This window comes from Antedon mediterranea, chromosome 2, assembly GCF_964355755.1.
Source record: "Antedon mediterranea chromosome 2, ecAntMedi1.1, whole genome shotgun sequence".
Lineage (NCBI taxonomy): Eukaryota > Metazoa > Echinodermata > Crinoidea > Comatulida > Antedonidae > Antedon > Antedon mediterranea.
Genome location: NC_092671.1, coordinates 13,419,116 through 13,444,302, shown reverse-complemented (window position 1 = coordinate 13,444,302; position 25,187 = coordinate 13,419,116). Strand labels below are relative to the sequence as shown.

At 32.6% G+C, this 25,187-nt stretch overlaps 2 protein-coding genes across 5 annotated transcripts; one reads left to right on the top strand and one right to left on the bottom strand.

Moving 5' to 3' along the window:
- The first annotated feature begins 459 nt into the window (after nucleotides 1-459).
- On the top strand, nucleotides 460-17,679 carry LOC140040469 (TELO2-interacting protein 2-like). Of its 4 annotated transcripts, XM_072086441.1 has the most exons (13): nucleotides 460-520; nucleotides 1,010-1,162; nucleotides 3,905-4,035; nucleotides 4,212-4,344; nucleotides 4,687-4,896; nucleotides 5,670-5,887; nucleotides 6,114-6,182; nucleotides 7,150-7,203; nucleotides 8,455-8,622; nucleotides 9,411-9,551; nucleotides 11,427-11,539; nucleotides 12,859-12,947; nucleotides 16,808-17,679. In XM_072086441.1, exons 2-13 carry the CDS (start codon nucleotides 1,147-1,149, stop codon nucleotides 16,963-16,965), a joined length of 1,500 nt encoding a protein of 499 aa, XP_071942542.1. In that variant the 5' UTR covers nucleotides 460-520; nucleotides 1,010-1,146; the 3' UTR covers nucleotides 16,966-17,679. The 4 variants fall into 4 exon arrangements, with proteins under 4 accessions (XP_071942542.1, XP_071942543.1, XP_071942544.1 ...); XM_072086442.1 differs by lacking the exons at nucleotides 460-520; nucleotides 1,010-1,162 and adding an exon at nucleotides 3,022-3,163; XM_072086443.1 differs by lacking the exons at nucleotides 460-520; nucleotides 1,010-1,162 and adding an exon at nucleotides 3,022-3,174.
- LOC140040470 (hydroxysteroid 11-beta-dehydrogenase 1-like protein) lies at nucleotides 17,651-24,353 on the bottom strand. The gene is made up of 5 exons (XM_072086446.1): nucleotides 23,903-24,353; nucleotides 19,911-20,041; nucleotides 19,217-19,514; nucleotides 18,432-18,560; nucleotides 17,651-18,155 (listed from the first exon to the last, which is right to left on the bottom strand). The coding sequence occupies exons 1-5, from the start codon at nucleotides 23,994-23,996 to the stop codon at nucleotides 17,926-17,928; spliced, it is 882 nt and encodes a 293-aa protein (XP_071942547.1). The 5' UTR covers nucleotides 23,997-24,353; the 3' UTR covers nucleotides 17,651-17,925.
- Between the last annotated feature and the right edge of the window lie 834 nt (nucleotides 24,354-25,187).

Genomic DNA, 25,187 nt, shown 5'->3' with positions numbered 1-25,187 from the left:
ATCATAATCAAAAAAATAATTCTTTTGATTACTGTACTGTATATATTATAATCAAAGAATTCTTTATTTATATTATTATATAATTATTATTAAAAATTATGCTTGGTTGTTATCCGTCGTGTCGTGACTCCTTGCCAATTGACCTGCTGCTGCTGTGCTCACGTCTCTCATGTCACTTAATTTCAGAGGAGAGGAGATCAAGAGGGAGCGGGGGGGTACGGTGGGAATAAAATGCTCTCTAATTCTTTCTGAATATATTAAAAACAGGTCTAGCGCCCTCTTTTTCCACCAACCAATTTTCTGTGAAACGTCCAATTAGGAGAGTTCAGATTACGCAGTAGCAAGCCAATCAACGACTCACAACAACGCAGTTACAAAAGATTCAACCAATCAAAGTTAGGTTACCTTATCCTCTATATTATTGTGGCGAAGGCGAATTTACTTTCTGCCATTTTGTGAAGTGAAAAGCGTCGATGAAAAGTTACTAATTAATAGGCCTAGATGATTGGAAATTATATTGGTAGGTGTTTTGTTTTTGAAATTATACACTTTAATTAAGAAAACATTTTCAGTAGTTCATGCATGGTCTTTAAAAACAAAATATTGATACCTGAAACAAACCTTAATTGCTCATTTGATTTATGGTTGGGCCTACTAGGCCCTAGCTAGGTAGGCTAGGCCTACTAGGCTAGGCCTAGTCTAGGTCTAACTTATATTAAAATATATAAATCCTACCCTTTCAATTTCTGTATTGATTTGCCTTTTTAAAGTGTTTAGTTGACTTCATGGATTTTTCTCAAGTATTAAACATCTAGGATGCGATCATGTTTGGTATTCTTCCGGTGTTGTCACAAATATGTCCTCTCCTGAAGTTCTGTGGAAGGCGTAGGCCTAGCCTAAGCATTATCAAGCTGTTTTCCTCTGAAGTTGGTATACTGTACTCAGAAGGTTGTGGCTAGCCTACTCCTTCCTCTACTTAAATTTAATGGTTTAATGTTTTTTTTTGCAGAGTGGTTACTAAAGAATTGAGCTTTTCATCTGCCTGCTTGATTGAACCATTGATACTGTTGTGTTCAAGTCCATTGATATTTTGACAACATTTCTGTTCTCTATGTGGAAATAAAATGTCGCAGCTTTGATGGGACAATGCATTCAACACATAGTAAGACCTCACCATTAACGCCGATTCAAACTAATAATTGCAAATTTATTCACAGGTTAATGAACAGCTGTTCCTGATCTTGTGCAACTTCATATCATCACAAACAAATATTATATATCTATATTATAATAAGATATTTCTATCCATCCATGCATCTTTTTTTATTTAGATGATTTTTTTAATTGTTTATAAATTATATTGTACTCATATATACGTAAGTGTTGTTAATTATATCACTAAAGCTATGCAACAGAAATGTATGTACCAGGAATTTTGAGCCAGCTTCAAATTAACTATAATTTAGGTAGAAAAAATAATCATTATTTAATTAATTATATTTCAGATGATTTTTACTAACACTTAGATAATGCATGATACAACAGCAGCTGTGCAGTCCTCTATTACTCCTTGCACACTGGTTTATTTCTAGCCCTATTTTGAAACGGAAACACAAAGGTAGGTTACTAATGCAGCAAGTCATCGCTTCGAGCATCCAAGCTTCAAAACAATATTTGTAACTAGCTGCTAGGCTTGTACGTAGATAAAAAAAAACTCATGGTTGTCAACCATTAATACTGTTTTGCCATGATGCCTAGTGGCATCTTGCGGCATCAGTTTTAATCTAACTAAGAAAGAGTGAAGTTACATGGACTTCTGGTTTGTTTTCATGAATCTTGGTTGCTTTATTAGTATTAACAAAATCTATGTTATCTGTGTGTATAGGAAATAGCTAGTATTTCAATAGTTGTCAAGGTTGCTTGCATCAATTGTTACTGATTGAAGTATAACCCCATTTTGATGGCTGCCATGATGCCGATGGTATCTTGCGGCCTCAATTTGTGGTTGTTTTGTCCACTGGTCTAACAACTTTCCATGGCCTTCATATAGTTACCTTGTCGTTTCTTGATATGAGTCCTGGTATAATTTTTGACTGGTCGCAATTCATTTGCTTATAACATGGCAAAAATCAAATCTATAGTAAATGTGTAAAACCAGTATGGTGAATTCTTTCCAGTAATTCTGATTAACAAATATTTTTGTTTGCATTATGGGCTACAATTGTTTTTTTATGGATTAAACTTTGATCACAAATGTTTGTGTCTACTTTGAAAAAAAAGAAAACAAATATAATTTCATCAGATCAAGAAAAAAAGCCAACAGTGTAAATTCAAAGTAGTAGTATTAATTAATTTAATTATTAATTATCCTAGACTTGATTCATTAATATTTTATTAAATTTATTTACAATATAATTAAAACAAAAACTTCAGTTAAAAATGTGAATAAATAAAATGACTTTGTTTGTGTTTTTCTTCACGTAGACCATAGATATATTTTCCTGTATTTTGAAATAAAATGTTAGTGTGTGTCTTTCCATTAAAAAAAATTATATTGCCATTTCATTTACATCTTTTTATTCCTTCCCTAAATTATTGTAAAAATAAAAACATTCCCAGTACTCATAGCATTTTAAAGAACTTGTATTTTGTGTAATTTATTTTAACACATTTCAAATAGATTATGACAATTATTATTATTATTATTGTTTGTGTCAGATGTCCTCTTGCAATTTTATTTATAATGTCTATGTTTTTTTGGTATTAAAACTGTTGTTTTATTATTTTAAGCCTCGGTAATATTTATTTTTTTTAGATTTTAATTAAGTGTTTTAATGTTAACATTATTGTGTTAGTTTGTTATTTATGCATTATTATGACAACATTTTTAATTTAGTGAAATATAAACTCAATTTTCAAACTGCTTTCCATAGAGGAACTAAACTTTTAAGTTAAATTACTATAGAGGGCGGTGCATACCATGTTGTTTTGTTTATAAAAACAATACACATGGTACGTCGCCGTGGGACTGGGCCTACATAAATACAGGCGTAGTCATCATTATTACACTTTGTTTGTCTCTATAATATCTCTTCATGGTTGTTTTAGATAGATAGGTGGATAGGCTTGAGATGTATAGGCCTACCTCATCAATATATGGCTGGTATTAAAAAGATTAATAAAAAACAACAACTAGGCCTAGGCCTAGCCTAGAGTCTCGGCCCTAATAATAATATAGTACTAGTTAGTAGGCTAGCTAGGCCTAGCTAGCGAGTCCTAGCTAGGCCTAGGCTAGCCCTCTAGCTAGTACTTACATTTAGTAGCCCACTAGCCTAGAGTAGAATAGAGAGTAATATCGGCCTGGTGAGTAGGGGTATACCCTCTAATAAGACTAGGCTTAGGCCTAGCCAGAGGCAGGATAGGCTAGCAGGAGGGATAGGCCATCATGGAGGTATAAACATAGATACCTTCATGGATAGGCTATATAAAATAGTATATATTATAGGCTAGTCTATCAATCAATATACTTGGGTACTAGGCTAGTAGTAGCATAGTCAGTAGGCTAGCCAGACTAGGCCTAGTCTAGCTAGTTTTAAACAGATTAAACTAGGATAGGATCATAGTAGGCCTATTTAAAAAAATTAAGTAAAAATAGTAAATTGTATTTACAATGACTAATAGTAATACTCTCTACGTGGCTAAATAAGCCTAGGGTGGACCCAGACCTCAGTCTTGGTAGTGTGTGGGCTTAGTTGGGTTATACTCTAGGCCTAGGTAGGCCTACTCTGTACGCATATTTGAAAAAGTTGTTTATATTAATATATTAGTCCTAGGCCACTATCAAATAAAATATAGGGTATACCACCAATTTTATATAATATATATTTTAAATTTTATTTTATAGGTTTTTTACGCCCCTCCCAACAAATGAAAATGGATAACAAGGAAACAACAGAACCCTTACATGAAGGAATTATTGAGCAGTTCACAGCAATGCAGGAAAATATTGACAACAGTTCACCCATTTCTGAAATAGTAAGAATAATGTCAGTAAAATTCTTATTAATAATGGTAATAATAATAAGAATGAATAGATTAGGATAATCTTCCTCTACCATACAACCAACTTAACCTTATTCGCTATAAACTATAGTAGTATTATAGTTATTAAGTCAGATAATTTGAAATACTGTAAACGTTTTGTTTTAAAGTCTTTGAATGCAGAAAAAATATTAAAACACCTGAGAGATAATGATATATCAAGTGATGTTGGAAGGGCTCTCTGCTATTCTGTTAAGTGTATGCTAGACTCTGCCCAGACCATTGTCAATGAAGATGGTAAAAGTAAGCATAACCACATATTCTCTAAGTAATAACTAGCACTAGACCTATTTATTACACTTTTAAGGAATGGTACCAACCCAGAATTTATGAAAATATTCCATGGTCCCACTGTATTATTTGTATATATTATATATTTCATTACCTATCACAAACTTGTGGAAGAACACCTTTATTTTATGGTGAACGAGCTTTATATTTTGTACTATTGTATTTTATATTTTCGTGAATAAATAAAGATTTTGATTGAGATGTAACAACCTAATTCCATTGTAATTTCTCCATCTCCTTATTTTAAAATCCAAAACGTGTACCTGCAACATAACAAGATCTCTTTATTTACAGGTTGGGATAATATTGCAAATAAGCAGTTCTCTCAGCGGGCAGCCATTGTTATGTACTTTACAAGAAATGTACTACAGTTACCTCATTTATCAGGAAAACAATTACTTAAACAGTTTCTAAGAATATGTCTAAGTCGCATTATTATTATGTGTGCTACACATGATACGCTCATGCAGTGGACATCAGAATATTCAATCAAAGAATCTAAAGGTATTGTACTGCTTTTTAAAAATAAAATGCTCATGCGTTAAATTAAATTATTATATAATGACACAATCTGTCACTTGAAAGTAGAAAACTCATTGCAATGTATTGTGAATTTGGAATTAAGGCGAGATAGGATATAATGTAACATTTTTCACTTAAATCTGCTCAGTAACTGAACAATATAATAATCTCAAGTAAATAGAGAGGTTTCGCAATCTTACGAATACGATAACGAAAACGGATACGTCACGCACACGTATTCGTTTTTGTAAGCCATAAAAAATCTGTTTCGCATGGCAATGAAATATTGAGGCGCGTCCAAAATATGACTGCGGTAAATTTGAGCGAAGCGCAGGTACGTGTTGCTTGGCTGCCTAGGCCTAGCATAACATCAAAGCGAGTGAGGACTTTAAAAACTGCTATTTATCAAAATTTACTTGGCATTTTAGTAAATTACTTTAGTAAATTACTTTCAATAAATCTATAATTATATTACAATCATGAATCATTCCGGATTCAAATGCAAAATGTGCAAAATAGATCAAACACTATACTCGTTTTGTAGTTACGAAAATGATGGTGATATTTGTCAACACGAATACGCTTTACGAATATGAAATGGGGATCAGCTCAAAAGTTTCACAAATGTGTGACGTATCCGTTTTCGTTATCGTATTCGTAAGGTTGCGAAACCTCCCTAATGACAGACTGTACTTGTTTAAATATTTTTATGATCTACAGTATGGTGTGTTTTAAAAACTGATGATCATTTTTAGATTTGCAGTTAGTCCTGTGCAATGCATGTACTGAGCCCTCTATCAGACATCTACTTACATATGAAAGTCCGCTTGAGACACCAGATAAGGATCGCATACTGCCACAGGAAATGTTTAGTCAAGTTCTAAAAATACTACAACCGAAACTAACTAAATCAACGTGGAAAAAAGAACCAATTTGCCAACATGTTTATAAATGGTGTCTTATACAAATGATGGTCAGTGAAATGCACTACTAGGTTTTAAATCTAAATCTGTAGTCAAATGTCCCTATACATATTTACAGAAACGTATACTGTGTAAACATTAATGTAACAAAATAGAGACACCAATGAATTCATAAAAAGCTAAAAATAACAAGTTTGAGTGGGTATTTAGATTATCATTTTATGGTGTTTATTTCAAATAGTGGATGTGATACAATTGTTATATTTTATTTTACAGCACCCTCATCTTGGACAACATCTTGATATTGTTTTACCATCAGCATTGCTATTCACAGATGACTATCAGGTACAGTAAATTAAAAAAACTTAAAGATGTATTGTCGCCCAAAAACATGAAGAATGAAGATTAATTAAATCAGACTTTGAATAGGTTATTTTGTAGTTTTAATAAAGTTAAACACTTCCGTAGAAAAAAAAAATAAAATGACAAAATAAATCGTTAAATTCAACCAAAAATCCATTGGCTGGCATATACTGGTTATCCAGTGTTTCTGATGCAGAATTTAAAATCAGAACATCAGACATGATTGCAATCCACTCTTTGTAGCCAAGAATCTTAAGCACCAAGCTATAAATACAACTCCTATCATTCAATTTCAAATGGCAGTAACACCAGCTTTGACTCGTATTAGTCATAACAGATTTCACAATGTACTACCACATTGATGAAGCTCTATTTCTGTCAGTTATGTTTTCATTTTTATACTTAATTTTAATATATCAATATTGAAAGCTGTATCATTTGTTTTATAGTTCCTGTTATTTTCTTGACTGACAATGTACTTTTTATACTTAAATTGAATAATCCAACCTATTGAAAGCTATTATGTCATAAATCATTAACATGTCAATAATTTACATATATGGCTAAAATTGAATTGTGAACATACTAAAATTGCTATTTATATGTTGTAGGCTGTCAAACAGTTTTACCTTAATTTATCACCTGTTAGATAATAATTTGTTTAATCAAAGAAAATGTATTTTTGTATAAACTTATTCAAGAAAGATAGATTTTACTGTTTTTATGAAACCTCTCTGAATATTTATACTGAGAAACACTTTTGTGTGAGGTTGCTGATGTGGTTCAGATATTTCCTTTTAATAAAATTTGTAAATCCTTTGAATTTGGTACTAGAACACATATCCATTCTTTTAAATGAATCATAGCCATTGTAAAACATAGTAAAGCAACATCCATTCACTATGTAAAATTGTACTAATTAAATATTGTTCGTGATTATTGTTTGTAGGTGCCAAACAAGATCATAGGGATAGAATGCCTTTGCCATATAATAAAAGAAGTGGTAAGTTTTGTGAATTATGTATAGGTTGAAATTAAACAGGCATACAGCTTCTCAAATGGATGTTTGTTATTATTTGATATACATTCTGTAATAATGTGTACTAGACTGATATAATATGTGAGAGTGACAAAAGTTGGCCAAGACAGGTCAGGTATGCAGATAGCCTACCATGAAATCACTGGTTTCATTGGCTGACTGGGTAGCAACCCCTTTCATGCTCAAAGACTACAACACAAGTAGTCACACAAATATACAAATTAAATGTGTATATTACATAGCCTATGTAAATACGCGAACGTGATTGGTTGAAACTGCATCACATGACTACCGCTGCGAGGATCGTAAATCGTATATATCCTCGAGAACGATGATATTGACTGTGTAATTTTCGCGTAATTATCGTGTCCCCTGTCATTAATCATATAAATTCTCGAGTACGATGATATTGACTGTGTAATTTTCGTGTGCAACACTCGCGTTTGCCGATAAATAAACAAAAGTCATCTACTGGATCTTGAACTTGCGATGCAATTGTCACTCCATCACAAGACAACGCTTCAACTGCTGCGCCACGGAGCTTGAAGAAATTAATCTTCTAAACTATTTAAGCTATGAATACATAGCGCCCTCATTTGTTATTAGTCCACCCTAAATGTGATGAAACACAGTTTGTGATTGGTCAATACTCACGGTAGTAACCTAGTAACTAGTACGCGCTGAACATCCGGTAATTCGGCTCCTCGAAGAGAAGAAGACGAATTGTTCGGCCTACCTGATTATAATATTATTATTAATAGGCTTATTGATGGAAATTCTCCTGTTAATTTAAACGACCTAGGCCTAAGTGAATATTTTATTGCCAAGGAATCATTAATTAGTAATTATCTGTATATTCTTCTTCGCAAGGTAAGGTGTCTAGGCAGGCTTGTTTAAATACAATACAAATACTATAGGAGGCCTAGCCTAGCTTCACCCAACCCAGCAGACTTGTTCTTGGCTATATAATATAACAGATATTGCCTTTTATATCGGTTAAATATAAGATTTGACATCCCCTCGGGAATGATATTAAGTTCTCGGGAAATATATATTCCCTCGAACTTAATATCATTCCCTCGGGGATGTCAAATCTTATATTTAACCTCTAAGCAGTCAATATATGTATAATATTTGTTGACAAATATAGACCTCTTGCTCATCGTCTGAAAATATCAATCCAAATTAGAATATATTTTCACACATTTATTGCAGGATGCAACAGAATTAAAGTGGCATAATCGAGCTGGTGTCATCTACTCCGCAGTGCATTCCCAAATCTACTCTAACAAAGCCCATCTTTTAGACGTTGTCATCCCATGCATGTTGTCTATACTTGGAGTCATTGAGAAATCGCCAATACGAGACAATTGTGTGAGAAATGTAAGCATTATTGCTATCTAAAGCTTGATTCCCACTTGGATGTAACACGACACACGTGAGTTGAACAATCACCAGTTCAGATTCATTGTGTTGTTATTGGTCAAATTACTTGCGGCATGCTCACGTTCTTACGTTGTTTCCAAGTACCAATAATGTGCCGTTAATTAAATTTTTATTTGTTAAATGAAATATCTAAAACATTTTTGAATTTTTTTAGGATTATAATTTATAGATCTACTATTATTAGCTAATGATTTGTCATGCAGTTGCTTTTTTGTTGTTTTTGTTTAGGGGTTGGTATATTTTACTTCTTTTTCTGATCCCTGAAACAGTTCTTTTTTTTTCATGAACTGTTTCTAAATAAATGTTGTTGATTATTATTAAGTAGGAACAAAGCTTAGGAAATTAGGAATTGGTTGTTTTAATTTCTGGTAAAAAAATGTGTATAGTTATAGAGAATGGAAGTTTTTGCTATTATACCACATTCCATATGAATCTTAATTTATTGGTTTTTCTATGCTGTATATTTTAGAGAGTCATTCTGCACATGCTCATATGTTTCTGAGCATGCGCAGATGGCTTTTATTCGTCTGAATTGTCGAGTGACACAAGATGAAATGAAAGCACCCTGTTTTATAGACCAAATATCTAGAATAAATTTCCATTTGTTGTCTTAGTTGTTGATCTTCAACTAATTTTGAGCAATTGTATGTTAACATGAATTCCTTTTGGACAAATAAAATGAATATATGTGTCGAATTGTAAAGTACATTTGTTCATCTTCACAGGTAAATAGATATGATGAGATACTGCAACTTTTACTGGCCAACATGGAGAGTGAACAAGTTATTGTACTTAGAAGACTCTACTTAAAATATGTTCCTTTGTTTGTTGATAAGATGGGAGTCACTATACTACGCCATATTAAGGTAGGCTTCAACTGTTTACTTAAACACATTTAAACATTTGGTTATTGCTTTAAAGGTAAGAATCTTATTAGACCAGAGTGGTGGCCACAGTGTTAATAATGTACATTCACACTATTATAAAAGACATAGGGAAAAATATAAATTCATTTAATTTTTTGAAGTTTGCTGCCACCATTTGTCCTGGTCTTTAGGAAATATTGAAGCTCGATAAATGTAGTGGAAAAACAATATGAAAAAAAAAAAAGTGGAGGCGAAATTTTATTGGGTCGGTTTTAATGATATAAATTGGGAATATTTATGGTTATAATATCTGTATGGTTGTTCTAGAATGTACATGTCGGTATGTGGGTGTAGACCAGGTGTAGACTTTATCTGTTCAGTAGTCTTTAAAGACATCTGTTTATAATCATTCATTTTATTTTCTTTCTCTTGAATACGGTTTTATTTTTTTAGTTTTAGCAAGTTAACCTATTTAGAAACCACCTTTCTGTGCATCATTAATGTTCTTTGTCAATATTTTATTTTTAAGGAAGCAGCTGTTTTTTCATTACGTTATTTTTTCCCCATTTTATTAGGCTTTTTTGTTTATTTTTCAAAAATATGTATATTATATTATATATTTATTTCATTATTTTTAGTATTTTCTTTCTCAGCATATTGCCAAGGACTGTTAATACAATTTGTTACTGTCCTGATACAGGTGACAATGCATACATACACACAAGAAGTTCTACATAAACAAAGTCTTAAATTTTCTTGTCGCTATAAATTTAATAACCATAACTGGTTAAATGGCATTTCAACATGCAATAGATTAGGTTTTAATTGTTATTTTGAAAATGTTATGTTAACAGTTTTCCTCATTCTGCTGCCAAGATTCAAAGAAAATATAGGTTTTATTCATACACAGTTCAAATGACTTTGGGCCTATTTCTGATGTGAACAAATATAAGATAAGATAATAAGATTTATAAATCGCACATATATCCACAAAGTGCTCAACTGTGTTAATAAATTGGTTGGGTGTTAGAACACCATTTAACCAGTTTATCTCTGTGCAGCTTTTAGCTGATCATCTGTGGCGATCTTTGAAAATAAATCAATGTAGTAAAGGCCAAACAAGCTGACCTTCAGAAATTGTCAAATCTTGTAGAACAAATAAACATCCAAAATCCAAGTCCAAGTATACCATAGTTAGTAGTAGGTTTATCTACTACACCAGGGACTGGCTTTACATGTAACTGAGTTTATATCTTATCTGCTATGGTTCGAATTTATATAACTTTAAATTGATATTAAACACTAAACACAGTATCACTATCTGCATAGTACTGAGATTATCTGTGAATGGTGGCACCTACTTTATTCTGACATTTTACAGTGAATAATGTTGTAGGCTTTTAGTGGGTTGTTGTTTCTACACGCATGACTTGGTCTTTCTGCATGTTTCAATGATGGAATTTTTCAATTACTGATGTAAATTAATAACAAATAATTCTCAGTTCATTTGTACTTTCCTCGTTTTAAGAATACCTAGTATTACTATTAGTAATAATAAATAGCTTTATTGACAAGACACTTTAGGATCAGTGGCAACACACTCATTAGTTGTGCAGTCAACTTCAACTACATACAAATAAACGTTATAACCAAACAAATAAAAAAAAATATGTATGTACATTTAGTGATACATAGACATTAAATACAGTAATAACTAGAAAGCAACTCAGAGAGTGCATACCTCCGCCTACTGTAAAATTCTCCTACATAAGAATTCTCTGGTAAAAAAAAAATATTGTGTGTCTTAATGCTGTTTGTGATTTAGACTAATTTTACTACAAGCATGTGTATAAATTATAAATTATATTATAATAGATCTTGCTACGAATTATAAGTAGTTATCTTGAAGTTAGTGATGGACAAGAAGAGAAAGGAAGACTGGCTACATTGCAATTAACAAACAAACTTGTACAAGTCATTGGATCTCGGTATGATATTTATTATTCATTTCTTAATATTTTAATAACACGCTTAGAGATATGTTTCTGGTATGTAAATTAAATAGTACATGTATGTGAATAAATTTATGTTAAAGAGAAATGCAACCAATGTAAAAAGAAAAGTTTTAATTGCGTTTTCAAAGTAACAGTTAAATTAAGTGTTTAGATTGCCAATAGAAAAGTTTAGTATATGAAAGTATACTCAATTTATAAACTGTTTCAGGAGAGCAGAGCAGAAGCATAGGATAGAAAACGTGGTTACATAATAATATTAGTAGCATATACAGCTTTCTTAATCTTAGATTTAAAGTGTTTGTTTACCACATTTTATGTTAAACTTGCCATAATAACTAGGCTTACAAAATTATGAGTAATAAGTAAAGTGGATTAATGGTTTTACTAATCAACTCAACCTATATTTTTAAGACTTGGGGCTAAATTTTGAGCTATCTTAAAATCTAATTCCTGTTTAAACAACAGAAACTACCCCTACAGTATTAATGCTAACACATGCTATGTGCTGCCAGTCTCCTCAAGGTAATTTCAGTCTAATTAAAAGAATGTGCTACAAATACCCCAGGGTTTATGCAAACTGGACCAACCAGCGCTAGGTCAAGCTCCAATGGTTTCAACGTGTTAGTCCATTATTTTATGATTATTTTTTGCGGTATCTGTTCAGTATTACAAATGAAAAATGAACTTTCTTAATTTATGAGTGATTTTGTTATAGATTATTAATACTTAAGGTGCCGGTTACATGATTAGTAATTCCTGTTCTCTATAATGAACTGTCGATTTTTCTAGTTCAGAATTTGTTTTTATCTGATTTGCGATTTAAATTTCCTATGATTTCTCATCAATATATAATCTGTTGAAAAATAGCTTAGTTATAATAATTATAATATTCAATTATTCCTAATGTATTACTATGTAACTGAAAATTCCGTTGCTCTATTTATTTATAACATTTAACCCCACCGTCTTTAACCTCATGACTTTTTTCCAACATACTGTGTATGTAAGACAGAATGTGATTGAAGTAATTCTACATTAATGAAAATGTCATGTTATTATCAACAAATTCACAAATTGGTATTGTATTTTAATATCAATAGAAATTTGCCTTTTAATTTGGGAATAATTTCTCATTAGATTCAATTTTTATTGTATATTCTTATTTATTTTGGTAAATACATTTTTATGTGACCAGTTTTCTTTTATTATTATTCTTATGTTTATACAATCCTGAAGTGAGGCCAATTGTAAAATAAATCAAATCAAATGCATTTCTTTCCCCCTTATTTTAGTTTAACAAGACACACAAATGTTCTACTTAAAGCTCTTCTTAGACTTTTATATGATTCATGCTTACAAGGTTTTAATGAGAGTAATGCAGGTAGGATTATATTTATTTTATTATTCACCAGAGTAATTTATGTATTTTAAAAATGTTCTATTATTATGAGGTTTTTTGTTATGCAGTTTTTCTGATTAACATTATATTAACATGAGTTAATAATAGTAAGGATTAGGAAAGGACAAACGTATGGAAATTATTTTAATAATCAACTTTTTAATGATCTGTAGCAGACCTACCACATAGCTTTTAAACAATTCAACATTTACTTTTAATTTGATTATACATCCTCTATATATCTCTTTATTTAACCTCACATTGACAGATTACCTTCACTTTTCTAGCTAATGGATTTTAAGAATGCTAATAACTCTAAGGGCGCGTTTATACAACACGCTATTACACGCATATTCTACACGCCTACGAAAAGTGTGTTGTATAACAACAAAGAGATTCCGTGTAATGAGATTTTAATTGCAAAAAAGGCTACTTGGCTGAATCCTAAAATTTGGTGGATTCCCGGTCGCCGTTACCGTGTTGGAAGTGTCCTCAGGGTATATTTTGACCTCTCGTTAAAACAGGTCGTAATATCAATCATGTCATGCGACATTGCTAACAAGATTGGGCCCATTTATTGCTGCTTCGCTGCCAGCAATCATCCTCCTACCACGTCTTTCTTACGCCTAGCCTAGTGGGGCCAACTCGTAGTGGTAGTACTAGTATTTTATTTTGTATTGTATTTTGTATTATTATTTGTCCTCAGTGAGGAAATTCGGATTAGGCCCTCCACGGACCCACGGCAGCCAGCAGTGCAGCGCCTACCAGATTAGGCAATGAGAGTAAAGCATCTTATTCGATCTTAGTAGGCCTCTACTATCGTTTCCCACTCCAAACAGAATAAAAAATAACATCGCAAAAATGGCATCTTCTTCCATAGTGTATAGATGAAACAATGAAACCCTTAAAATAACTTTTATTAATTTAAATGAACCGAGAACAAAATAAACAACAATGCAAACGTGAACGAATACAATAATGAAAATGGTAAAAACCGCGCGAATACATCGGACAGCGAGGAGGCGACGATGATTGTTGACAACTCAGCCAATTCAAGCGCGATCAACGATTTGACCTTTTATCCTAGCATGCACTGCGTGTATAAACACGACCAAACAGAAAACCACATTAATTCTCTTAATCCTAATTGGTCAGATGAGATGGGCCAAGCCCAATATTACCATGCACTGACCACATTATTAACACACTCTTTTCTCAACCAGCATCTTAGCTACACCGTTTATTGCATTGTCTTATCAAATATTGTGTATATTTTATCTATTTATTGAGAATTCTCACTTGATTCACTTGGAATAAATTGCATAGTTTACTGTATACATTTAGTAGTTGTTTTATTTTACCGTTGCACCGACAATTACTAAAGATCCATTTGTAAAAAGAAATTCATCAAGTAGCTGCAAATATTAGTTGCTTTATTCTGTTTTTGCCACCAAGTATAAAGGTATAATTTGTTATTGAGTTTTGAATATTAGCCTAATTTAAAACAGGTCACAACAAGTATATGTATGGTTATACAGTTCAAAGGAAACCAGAACAATTTGTTTACATTTTCTTAACATCTTCATTTCTGTATATTATTGATTCTTTATCATACATAATATTTTATGATTTGATTTAAAAAACAGCTACATTCTGGGCTTTATATCAGGGTTAACATTAATTGGATTTTTTGAATAAGATTCTGTGATTTTAGTTTTTGTTATTATAGATGACAGAAATTCTTATAGGACCTTTAATGGCCAGTTAATGAACCAGTAACATATTTTGTTTCGAAAACTGAAATAAAATTTGCAGTATTCCTTTTTATGTGGCTTGTCTGGCATTAATGTTGGATAAAGATGTTTCCATGGAAACATCCTTGACAAATGCCATTTTCAAAATGTTAAAATAAATTCATGACTTCACTTCGCTAAATCAATTTATCATTATTGTTGTGGTAACATTTTAGCCACAAAACAAAATATATTCTCTGTTAAATTATTACAGTTGTAGATCCCAGAATCAGTTGACATGACTTAGTCAGCATGTTGTTTGCCTTCTAATCACAAGATCTAGGGTTCAATTCTGAGCTAGTGCTAGTGTTGAACACGGCCTCCGTAAGTAAGCCTCAAAGGGTATAAAGCATGATGGAAGTTTATCCATCCTGTATATGGGCAAATTATGTGTATGAAATAAAAAAAACCCACATTTATATTTGCATAGGCTACTTGTCTTTATGCTTTAATTTCTCACATAACTGATTTGTTTCTGTGGTAATCGCCTATGCCTTAGGTGCAAAGGATTGTGCCCCTAGACCATTTATTGGGAATTTTAAGTATTAAAGTTCAAGGCTATGTATGTAGCATTTAAATAAACCCAATGTATAACACATGATGAGTTCATTTAATATTGTGTCCACCTGTTGGTAATAAGTTTATAACCTTTTGGTGTTTGATAAAAAAATCTTTTGAAATTCAAGAAAAAAAGGACATTAGATATTAATGAGTTTTAAATATATATGGAAAAATGATTTTCCCCTGTTAATGTATTTTAGTTCTAAAATAAACCTACAATCTCACATCAAACTTTCAACTTTACACATCAACAAATGATACTGAAAAAATGTGAAAAAAACCCATGTTAATTTGTACTGTACATTGCCTAATATACAAATATTTCAAGTAATAAAATTTTAAAACACAGAACTCGTAAATTTTTCCTCAGGGTCAGGTTTTTTTTAACCATTTTCTAAAATTCAAAATGTTCTTATTTTTGTTCCTAATTGTACAAACAGAGAGAGATACATCTCACTATAGAAACAAGCCTACTACTCTGTACTTTAGTAACTCTAACAATAGGCCTACATAGAAATATCTCACTCACTTGTTTTTAGTACTGTATTTTTATTAAATAAAAAACTGTTTATTTTATTCTTCTTATTCTATTTTTTTAAAGTGATATTCTGGAATACAGATGGCTAGTAATTAGTAATACAACCTTGAAAGTAAAGCCTTTCATTTAGAAATTTAATCAATTATTGTTTTTCATGTTGAAACTAATTCACTGTATGATTTTTTGTTGATTTATCCAGTTTAATAATTTTGTCTTAGACTTCATGGCATCTTGAGATAATTGTAATTGAAATAGATAAGTGAAGGATTAAATCCACATTATATGTGATGGTCAAGTGTAACCACTTACTGGACTTACTGTTGCTTTAGGTTAATTTTCATACTGTTAGTGTTAGGGTTTACTAAAACCTTTGCGTCAGTTGCACACATGAATGTGCATCTAAAACAAAAGTATAAAAAAAGGTTTACTGGTAGCTTCTGATCCATTACTTTGTTATTTTCATTTTATTGTTACTAATTGCTAATTTAGTGTTCTCACTAAAAGATTAATTATGAATACTGTTGTTATGTTAACATTCACTGTACTAGTAAAGTTAGATATTTAGAACCTTTGGTATTTGGTAAAAAAAATCTGTTAAAATTCAAGAAAAAAAGGACATTAGATATTAATAAGTTTTATATATAAAACAAATGATTTTCCCCTGTTAATGTATTTTAGTTTTAAAATAAACCCACAATCTCGCATCAAACTTGTAACTTTGCACATCAACAAATGATACTGAAAAAGATGTGAAAAAACCCAATTAATTGTTTGTACAAACAGTGTACATGTGAAACGTGTACAGTGTTTCCAAAAAGAAGTATGGTTGAGAATGTCTTATCGTTTCTTTTGTTATGCTACAAAAAACTTCTAGAGATGAACCTTTAAACAATATTGTATAGTAAAGTACACATTGATAATTAATCATTTATTTTCAACCTTTCTTGCAGTAACAAAAGAAATCCAGAATTCTGTTGTAAAAACAATAAGAAATCTGCAAGTTTGCTGTTATGATTCAGTGAATAGAGATCTGAAGCAAGTTGTAGAATCAGAAGTGAAAAGCATTCCACAGTTTGTAGAATGTGTTAATCAAATTGTATGTACTTAAATGTATTTCGTATTTTATACATATTTTGTTTTTACAATTTGAATAATTTCCTACACAAAAGTATAAATTCATCCAAAGTTTAAAAAAAAAATAAAAAATGTATATCTTGGTTTGTAACAGTTCAACAGTTCACAATTTCTGGTTTATTGAAAAACCCAATACTGTACTATGAAGTGAGACTTTTTAGACTAAAGGTAAAGGTATTCATATTTGTCCTCAAGCTTAACTGGAAACTGAGGAGATTCGGATTAGGTCCTCTACGGACCCACGGCAGCCATTTGTTGGAACAAGGTATTATTGCACCTACAACAATTACAGTATGAAACGATTTGTCAGCAAGGGTTTGGTAAACTATGAAATAAACGTTTTCACAACTTGTTGTATCTATCGTAATATACACTTTCGGCAGCTGCGCTTTAACTGTGTATTGCGTCATTGATGCTCTCGTTGAAAATAAGTCAATGTGGTAAAAAAAACAATGTACAGTAATTCCTTGCACAATTTTATTTATAAAATATTGTTCATTTTTTGTACAAAAATCATTAGTAATTTACACACCTGAACTATACAGGGTTTACTGTTAAGTGATTCAACAAGATTACTTGTTAAAATTCCACACTCATTGTCACAATGCAAATAATTTTTTAAAGTTTTATAAAAAAAAACATTGGTTTTTGGTGGGTAGTGTATAAATATTACATACAATGGAAACTCTAATTTAGTTACAAGGCACAAAACTAGAAATTCAATTTGCTTAAAAATATGCATCATTCAATAAACCATGGTGCAATATCCCGCACCATAGAACTGTTGTTTTCGCTGCTCTACTTAATGATGTGCACCAATCGGTGAACCAGGGTGCAATATCCCGCACCATAGAACTGTTATGTTTTCGCTGCTCTACGTAATGATGTGCACCATTCGGTGAACCAGGGTGCAATATTTCGCACCATAGAACTGCTATGTTTTCGCTGCACTACTTAATGATGTGCACCATTCGGTGAACCAGGGTGCAATATCCCGCAGTAGTACCGGCAATATCGTTAAAGACTTTGGATAATGAATCTCACGCCATCGTAAATTACCTGCTTCTACGATCTTATACGCTGTATCAGAAGATGACGTGAAAAAGATGCGTTTATCAACGAAACCGGCGGAACTTGTCAGTGCTGATTCGGTTGCGACAGGACCTAGAGAAAATAGTTTATGTTGTAAGTTTCAGAAATGTATTACTGTATAGTACTATAGTAGGATAGTATAGTGTAATTATAGTTATAGTTACTGTGTCGTCATTGTCTGTTATCATACTATTATCATCACCGTCATCATTGTCACTATTACTGGGTGGCGTCATTATCACCATCATCATTATCATCAATTGTCATTGCCATATCAATAATCATTATCAGTATCACTATCGTCATCAAAATGATTAATGTGCAGTGAATGTCAAAAAATATTTTTACCTATAATGCAAAGCGTCACAGATACGTCAATTCCTTTCATTTTATGCTCCTGACGTAATGCACCAAAAAACCCATTTATAGCAAACTTAGATGCGCTGTATGCGGCTACACGCGGAAGTGGTACCTTTCCTGTAAACATGGTAAAAGATTAAAGGTTATATTATGTATTATCATCGTAGTACAATATATAAATACCACCCACTTGTAAAGTAAACCAATTTACATGCATTTGTCACTGCAGTTTCACCATAAGCTTGGTTCCCACTAGCGACGCAACACAACGACGTAACGCAACGCAAGTGAATTAACCAATCACAAGCGATGGCTTATTCGCTTGTGATTGCTAACTGTCTATAACTTCGCTTGTCATTGGTTAAAACGCTTGCGTTGCGTTTACGTCCTTGCGTTACGTTCTAGTGGGAACCAAGCTATAGAGGTGCACTACATATCATATGCGTTGTATAGTTTGTACATCTGTATCTTCAAGCAGTAAGATTGGTTTCTAAAGCTTGGTTCCCACTAGCGACGCAACACAAGGACGTAACGCAACGCAAGTGAATTGACCAAAATCACAAGCGATGGCTTATTCGCTTGTGATTGCTAACTGTATATAACTTCGCTTGACATTGGTTAAAACGCTTGCGTTGCGTTTACGTCCTTGCGTTACGTTCTAGTGGGAACCAAGCTTTAGTAGTCTAGACTCTGGCTTAAACAGATTATATGGGAGCCAACAACCTGTTGTGCATATCATTAATAATTTAATATTTTCATAGAAATGTAATCACCAGATAATGACGATACAACCACTATCCTCCCTTTGCTCCGATGAAGAACCGGTGTTGCAAACGTTGCCAACGCAACATACGCTGCGAAGTTTACCGTCATAGTTCGGTCAAGGTATTCCAAGTCCCCTTCCCAGAATTCAAATTTGTATGGTATGACGTGATTTAAGACAAGATAGTCGATGCCGCCAAATCTTCTTTCAGCTTCGTCTACTAATTTTCTCGTGTTGTTTGGTATTGCCATATCAAGCGGTAGGTAATACGCAGCTTCGGCGCCCAGTATTTTACATTGTTTTACAGCCTTCAAATATGAAAAAGAATTATACGCATGATAAAATTACTGGGACCGTGTAAACATGACACTGGCCATCACACAATAACAATTATTTGTTTTAAATGACCCTTGCTTCTGAGGTCTGGACATTTTCCATCTTGTTCTTGGACAAAAAAATAACCACCGATGACTAAACTTTATTTACGAATATTAAAGTAAAAACATTCCTTTTTTCCTCAACTTTTATAAATAAATATTTTCCTGCATAATAATAACAGAAATCATTAATCTGATTTATAAATTGGCACAGTATATTAATTCAAACTAACTGGACAATTGCTGCGTTTCACGGAACGAAAGACGATGGTTTTCTACAAAACGGCGCCGTCTTCCGTTCCGGAACAAGGGTGAATGTAACTTTACTTCTTGTAATCTTGCTTCGCCACGAGCAGTCAGCAACACTTTTGCTCCTAAGCTGCAAAACTTATAAGCCACTGCTTCACCGATACCACTACTGCCTCCCGTGATCAGTACACGTTTACCCTTGATGCTTTCTAAAAAAAGTCAATTATTTAGGTATAAAATACATCATTACCATTCCATTTTATTGTCGCAAATGAAATTCAAAGTTTATATTGAGATAGTGCTGTATTGTGTTGTACAGATCGTTAATTTGTCTTTTTCGTTCTACGGGATTTATGACCAATGGAAAATAAATTCGTTCCAGATTGGCAAGCAAAGGTTAGCGCCGTTGGTTTTTTTAGAGCTTAACCTTCTATTGGACATAAAGTTACAAAGTGACTCATTTATTCCGCGAACTTGGACGATACGAAACGCGATATTAATCGCCAATAAATATTGAATTATATTTTCTAATTTCTGGCGCCCACTGAACGCTCACACATTACTTGAGTCGCTCTTCGAGGGACACAATGGCACAATTTTAGACATTTCACTAATGAGTCCTTCTATTTCTATACAGTTTCACTGTTTCTGAAGGTTTATTTAACTATCTGCTAATTGTTGTTTTATGTTAGCCCTATATAATGGCAATAATACCAGCAGTGGCTGGTCAATAGATTTAAAGGTTTCACTACCATTCAATTTTCAATGTGACGAATATCTACAATTCTACTGTACCTGTCAGTTTTATGCGTTCAGTAGGCTTATAACACTGATACGGTACAGGAAATTGGCCTACAACCATGGGATTTTAATAGTCCTAAATCGTATAGGTCTATGCTTCTATCTTAATTCTTTTACTTTTGTTCTGGGTTCACCTATATTGATTTGTTGAGCGTGTGCCACGTAATATAGGCCTTTAATTTTAATGTGAAAATATTAGGTGATTGGTTATGATAAAGTTGAATTAAATTTTGATATATTATCTCTCAGTAAACCAGTTTTCATGGAAGACTCGTTGAATTTTAAGAATAATTTGTTTGAGTATCTAGAATCATATTGTAGTTTTAAGAACCTGTGGGACAGTAGATCGAAAAAAATAATGTAAAAACAAAGGAAACCTCCAAAACTCCGCTTACCTTTTTACTGTTAAACTATTTCATGATGATAGGCTGTTGCATTTTAACATTGAAACATTAAACCGCCAGAATTTTACTCCTAAAATATAATTTATAGTCACTCTCTGAATATGTTTATAATTTAAAACGACAAAGTGAATTACACCCACTGGGCTCAGTGAAATACGCACAGGAATACTGATATAAAATCATCAAAATGTTAGCCTTTTCTTTTTGATCGAACGAGTCTTTTGAGAGGCAAATGATCGGTTTTTGATGAGGTAATCTTCTCTTGGCCTCCCACCTGTGCGGTACGAAATATAATCACTTACGGTACATATTGTGTGGTGATACTTTGTGTTGAGTTTGCTATTGTGGGGTTTTCGTAAATTATTTCCGAGAATAGTCTGGGTATGAATCCGATATCGAGAGGAGACATCCAAGGTCATGCGATGTCACACCAAAGTTTCGAGTCATCCGAAAACGATTAATACTGGGGTAAAACGAATCTATTGAGAAAAATGACTATGCAGACAATTGTCGTGCATATGTCGTGCACCCTCTATCTTCTTCTGCTGCATATATATCCTACTCATTGTTTTTTTAGGTGTGAGGTAAAATGTTGGCATAAATGTCAGAATATATCACCTGCATCTAGAAATAACTAATGTCGTGTTGACTTTTTATCGTAACTTTAAGGTTTTTCATCTGTTTTAAGTTTTTTTTCTTTGTATATTTGTGATAATGACGATGAATAAAGAATATTTGATATTATGTCAAAGATGGTAACTTCTATTATACGATAATAGGCCTATTTGTTTAGCACTCTTTCGAATCGTATTCAGAGTTTCTTAGTTTGAATCTCATATTTAACCCACACAATCGTCCATGATTCATGAAAGAGAAGAATATACCTTTAAAACAAAGCCATATCATCGTTGTAGTGTGAACAGGATCTTGTATTAGGCCTATATATTCACCAATCTAATAATAGATGAACAACTGTTCTTGGAAGGTGGTCGTTAAGATATGTCAGCTTATAATCATATTTTAACTTGAATATGACACGTAAAAGATGTCACGAAGCCGTTTTAAAATAGCCAAAATTGCCGTCTCTCGCCCTACTTCAGGGGCCAAAGCTCGGCGTACTGTAATCCATATAATCATAATTATTTAAGAGAAACTTTACTTCTGTTCATTTAGAATTTATTAAAATGTACCTACACCGAACGACGAAGGTAAAGCGACAGATTAATGAACACACTGTTGGGTTGGTATGCAACGCCATATGCAATCGTAACCTCATAAGTTATTTATAAAACAAAAAGAATTATGATTCTTAAAATATGTATGGACGATGATTTTGTGTTCATTTTGTTCCTTTATTTGAGTACACAACCTGCTGTTCGGGCGATTAATACCAGCCGTGCGTTCGCGTCGAGACCGAGAAAAGTACTTTGTATAAAGTTAAAATAATAAACAGGATGGCCATCATTCACACCATATTCTTAACATTTTTTCAGCGTCGTCAATCAAAATTTAACCTCCATTTATTTTAGGCCTATTACCCGCCTATTAGTAATAATTATTACATAAGTAGGCCTAGTGGTGGAAAATTGATTTAATTGAAACCAATTATTTTATATTATATTATTAAGTTTAAATAGTATTATCAGTATCCGTGTGTACAGTAGAATTATACAGGCCTAAGATAATAATTTTATCATACATTTTCAATACACCTAGGCTAATTGTGCTAAGTGTTGAGTAAATACTGATATGTTATCGATTACTGTGATATTATTAGTGTACAATGAACCTTCCATAATCCTGTCAACAACCCGATTCCTTTATTGATCACCGGATATTGATCGATTGTTGATCTTCGTTGCTTTTCATTTATAAATCTCTAACTAATCGATATATTAACTGAATACGGTGGTTAAACCGGAAGGATAACTGTCAGAATTGAATTGTAAACAACTAACTCATCAATAGTCGTTGTACAGTGATTGTAGCGACTCTGGTTGATATATACACCTAAAGGGGAATTCCCTATGGTGATAGATAACATGATACAATTTTCATAGAAAAATATGTTTCCGTACATCGTAAAGTTTATGTGTTTAGTGTACGTAGGCCTACGCCTACTCCACACGTATCTGAGGTGTAAAGTAGACTGTATAGGTATATCGCATAATTATCTTTATTGACAGTATTAGTATCATGTAATGACCGACATGTATTGTTACAATCATGAATGTGGGGCCCGATGTGGGGGTCGTTCGGATCAGCAACCCCCACTCCGATTAAAATGATAAGCCTACCACATCCGATGTCTTGATTATACAATCTTTTAGTGACAATAATATCATGCAACCACATCCACTGGCGATATTTCTTGTTAGTATTGTGGCAATATGTGTACGGGGTCTGATTAATTGTGAAGTAAGGCTATTAGTCTACGGTTCCTTTATCAACCGCATGATTGAGATTAAACAAAATTAACAAATATTCTTCAGTAACACTAATAGCATTCTCCACGGTGTAGCAAGCACACCCCGGCAAAAAAAAATCCACCGCAGGGAATTCAATGCTAGATGACCGGGAACAGTCTTTTATAGGTTATGACGTAGGCTCGAGGTTTGGCACATGTATGTATGGGGGTAATATGGCCTTATACTTACGTATCATATTTATAATTTTGAAAGTATACTTTGAACATTCAACGGCTCAACCATAAATGTAAGCAATTTTGCATTTCTGTATTATTGTATATAATTCCCAACGGAAATACGGCATAATGTTAATGTTGTAGTTGCGTTTATATACATTATGATCTTAAATAAAATAAATATTGGCCTATATATAAAAAAATATAACTTAACATCTTACCTGGATTAAATGTATCTATTGATAACATTGTAATAATGATTGCAATTGTTGATATTACTAAAGGTACTCTCCATTTGACCAGTAGCGCTATCATCCTTCACTCTACGCCGGTATTACCGACAACAATTCTAGATTCAGCAGAAAATTAATTCATTCGCTGTGAAGCCTGAATCAGAGGATTAAGCACAACGGCGAGTGATATGCTCCACTAGTGCGAAGTTATTTACCTTCTTTGTTAGATATGAGACGTATATTATACTTAATTATTTAAATCCCACATCCTTGAGTTCAACAAATATGACGAGGGTTATGAAATACTGTACAATCAAAGCCAGCAGTAGGGCGAATGACGGGCGGCCTTATTAGTGGGTACTTTTCAGATACACCCAAGAGGGCGATAGCTCAAAGAGCAAATAACACCAACCACCATAATACGTTATGTACTTCAGTAAAAGCACTGTGATAGACGAAATATCGCGCTAAAATTAGTGACTATGCTATCGAAAAGATATTTCTTTATAAACAATTGGTAAAAAACTTTTTATTATAAAAAATATTTATTGCAAATACAACCAAAAAGCCGGATGTTGCCTCTCTCCCATTTGACTCATCGAGGCCGGCATCGAGGCAGGCCCCATTTCATAATACTAATAGCAATGTTACATATTAGAGCACGTTTTGAAGATCATTATAAAGATTATCCACGTAAGCTCTGTCGACACTATCAAACTTTTTGTGACAAAAAAATGTGATGCGCCCATTTAGTATGGACATGATGTCATATCACTACTATATTTGGGCCGCTTCTTTAGTATAGCATATTAGTATGTTTATTAAGTTATTTGGTCGTACCCAGATCTTTCCTATGACAGTTACTACAACTTTTGTTTGTTTTACCATATTAATTAGTTTGAGTTTTGAGTTTTCAATATATTTATTTGTAAATATGGTCAAATTAATACATTAATGTATAACAATACAGATGTAAACAAAATACATACAATATAATCAATTAATGATAAACAAAAGACCATAAATAGGGGATCAAGATTAGAAGTAAAAATACTTGTCTCAATGACCCCAAATAAAAAACAAACAAAAAGCAACAACAACAAAAAAGAAAACAAACCAATATAAAATACTAAAAAACTAAAGATTGCGCAAATAATTATCAGTCATCTGACTGATACTTTGATAAACATTGCATTTTCATATTTCTTCTAAAAAGTTTAATTGATTTAACGTTAATAGTGGCTGTATCTAGGTTATTCCATTGAGTGGGACC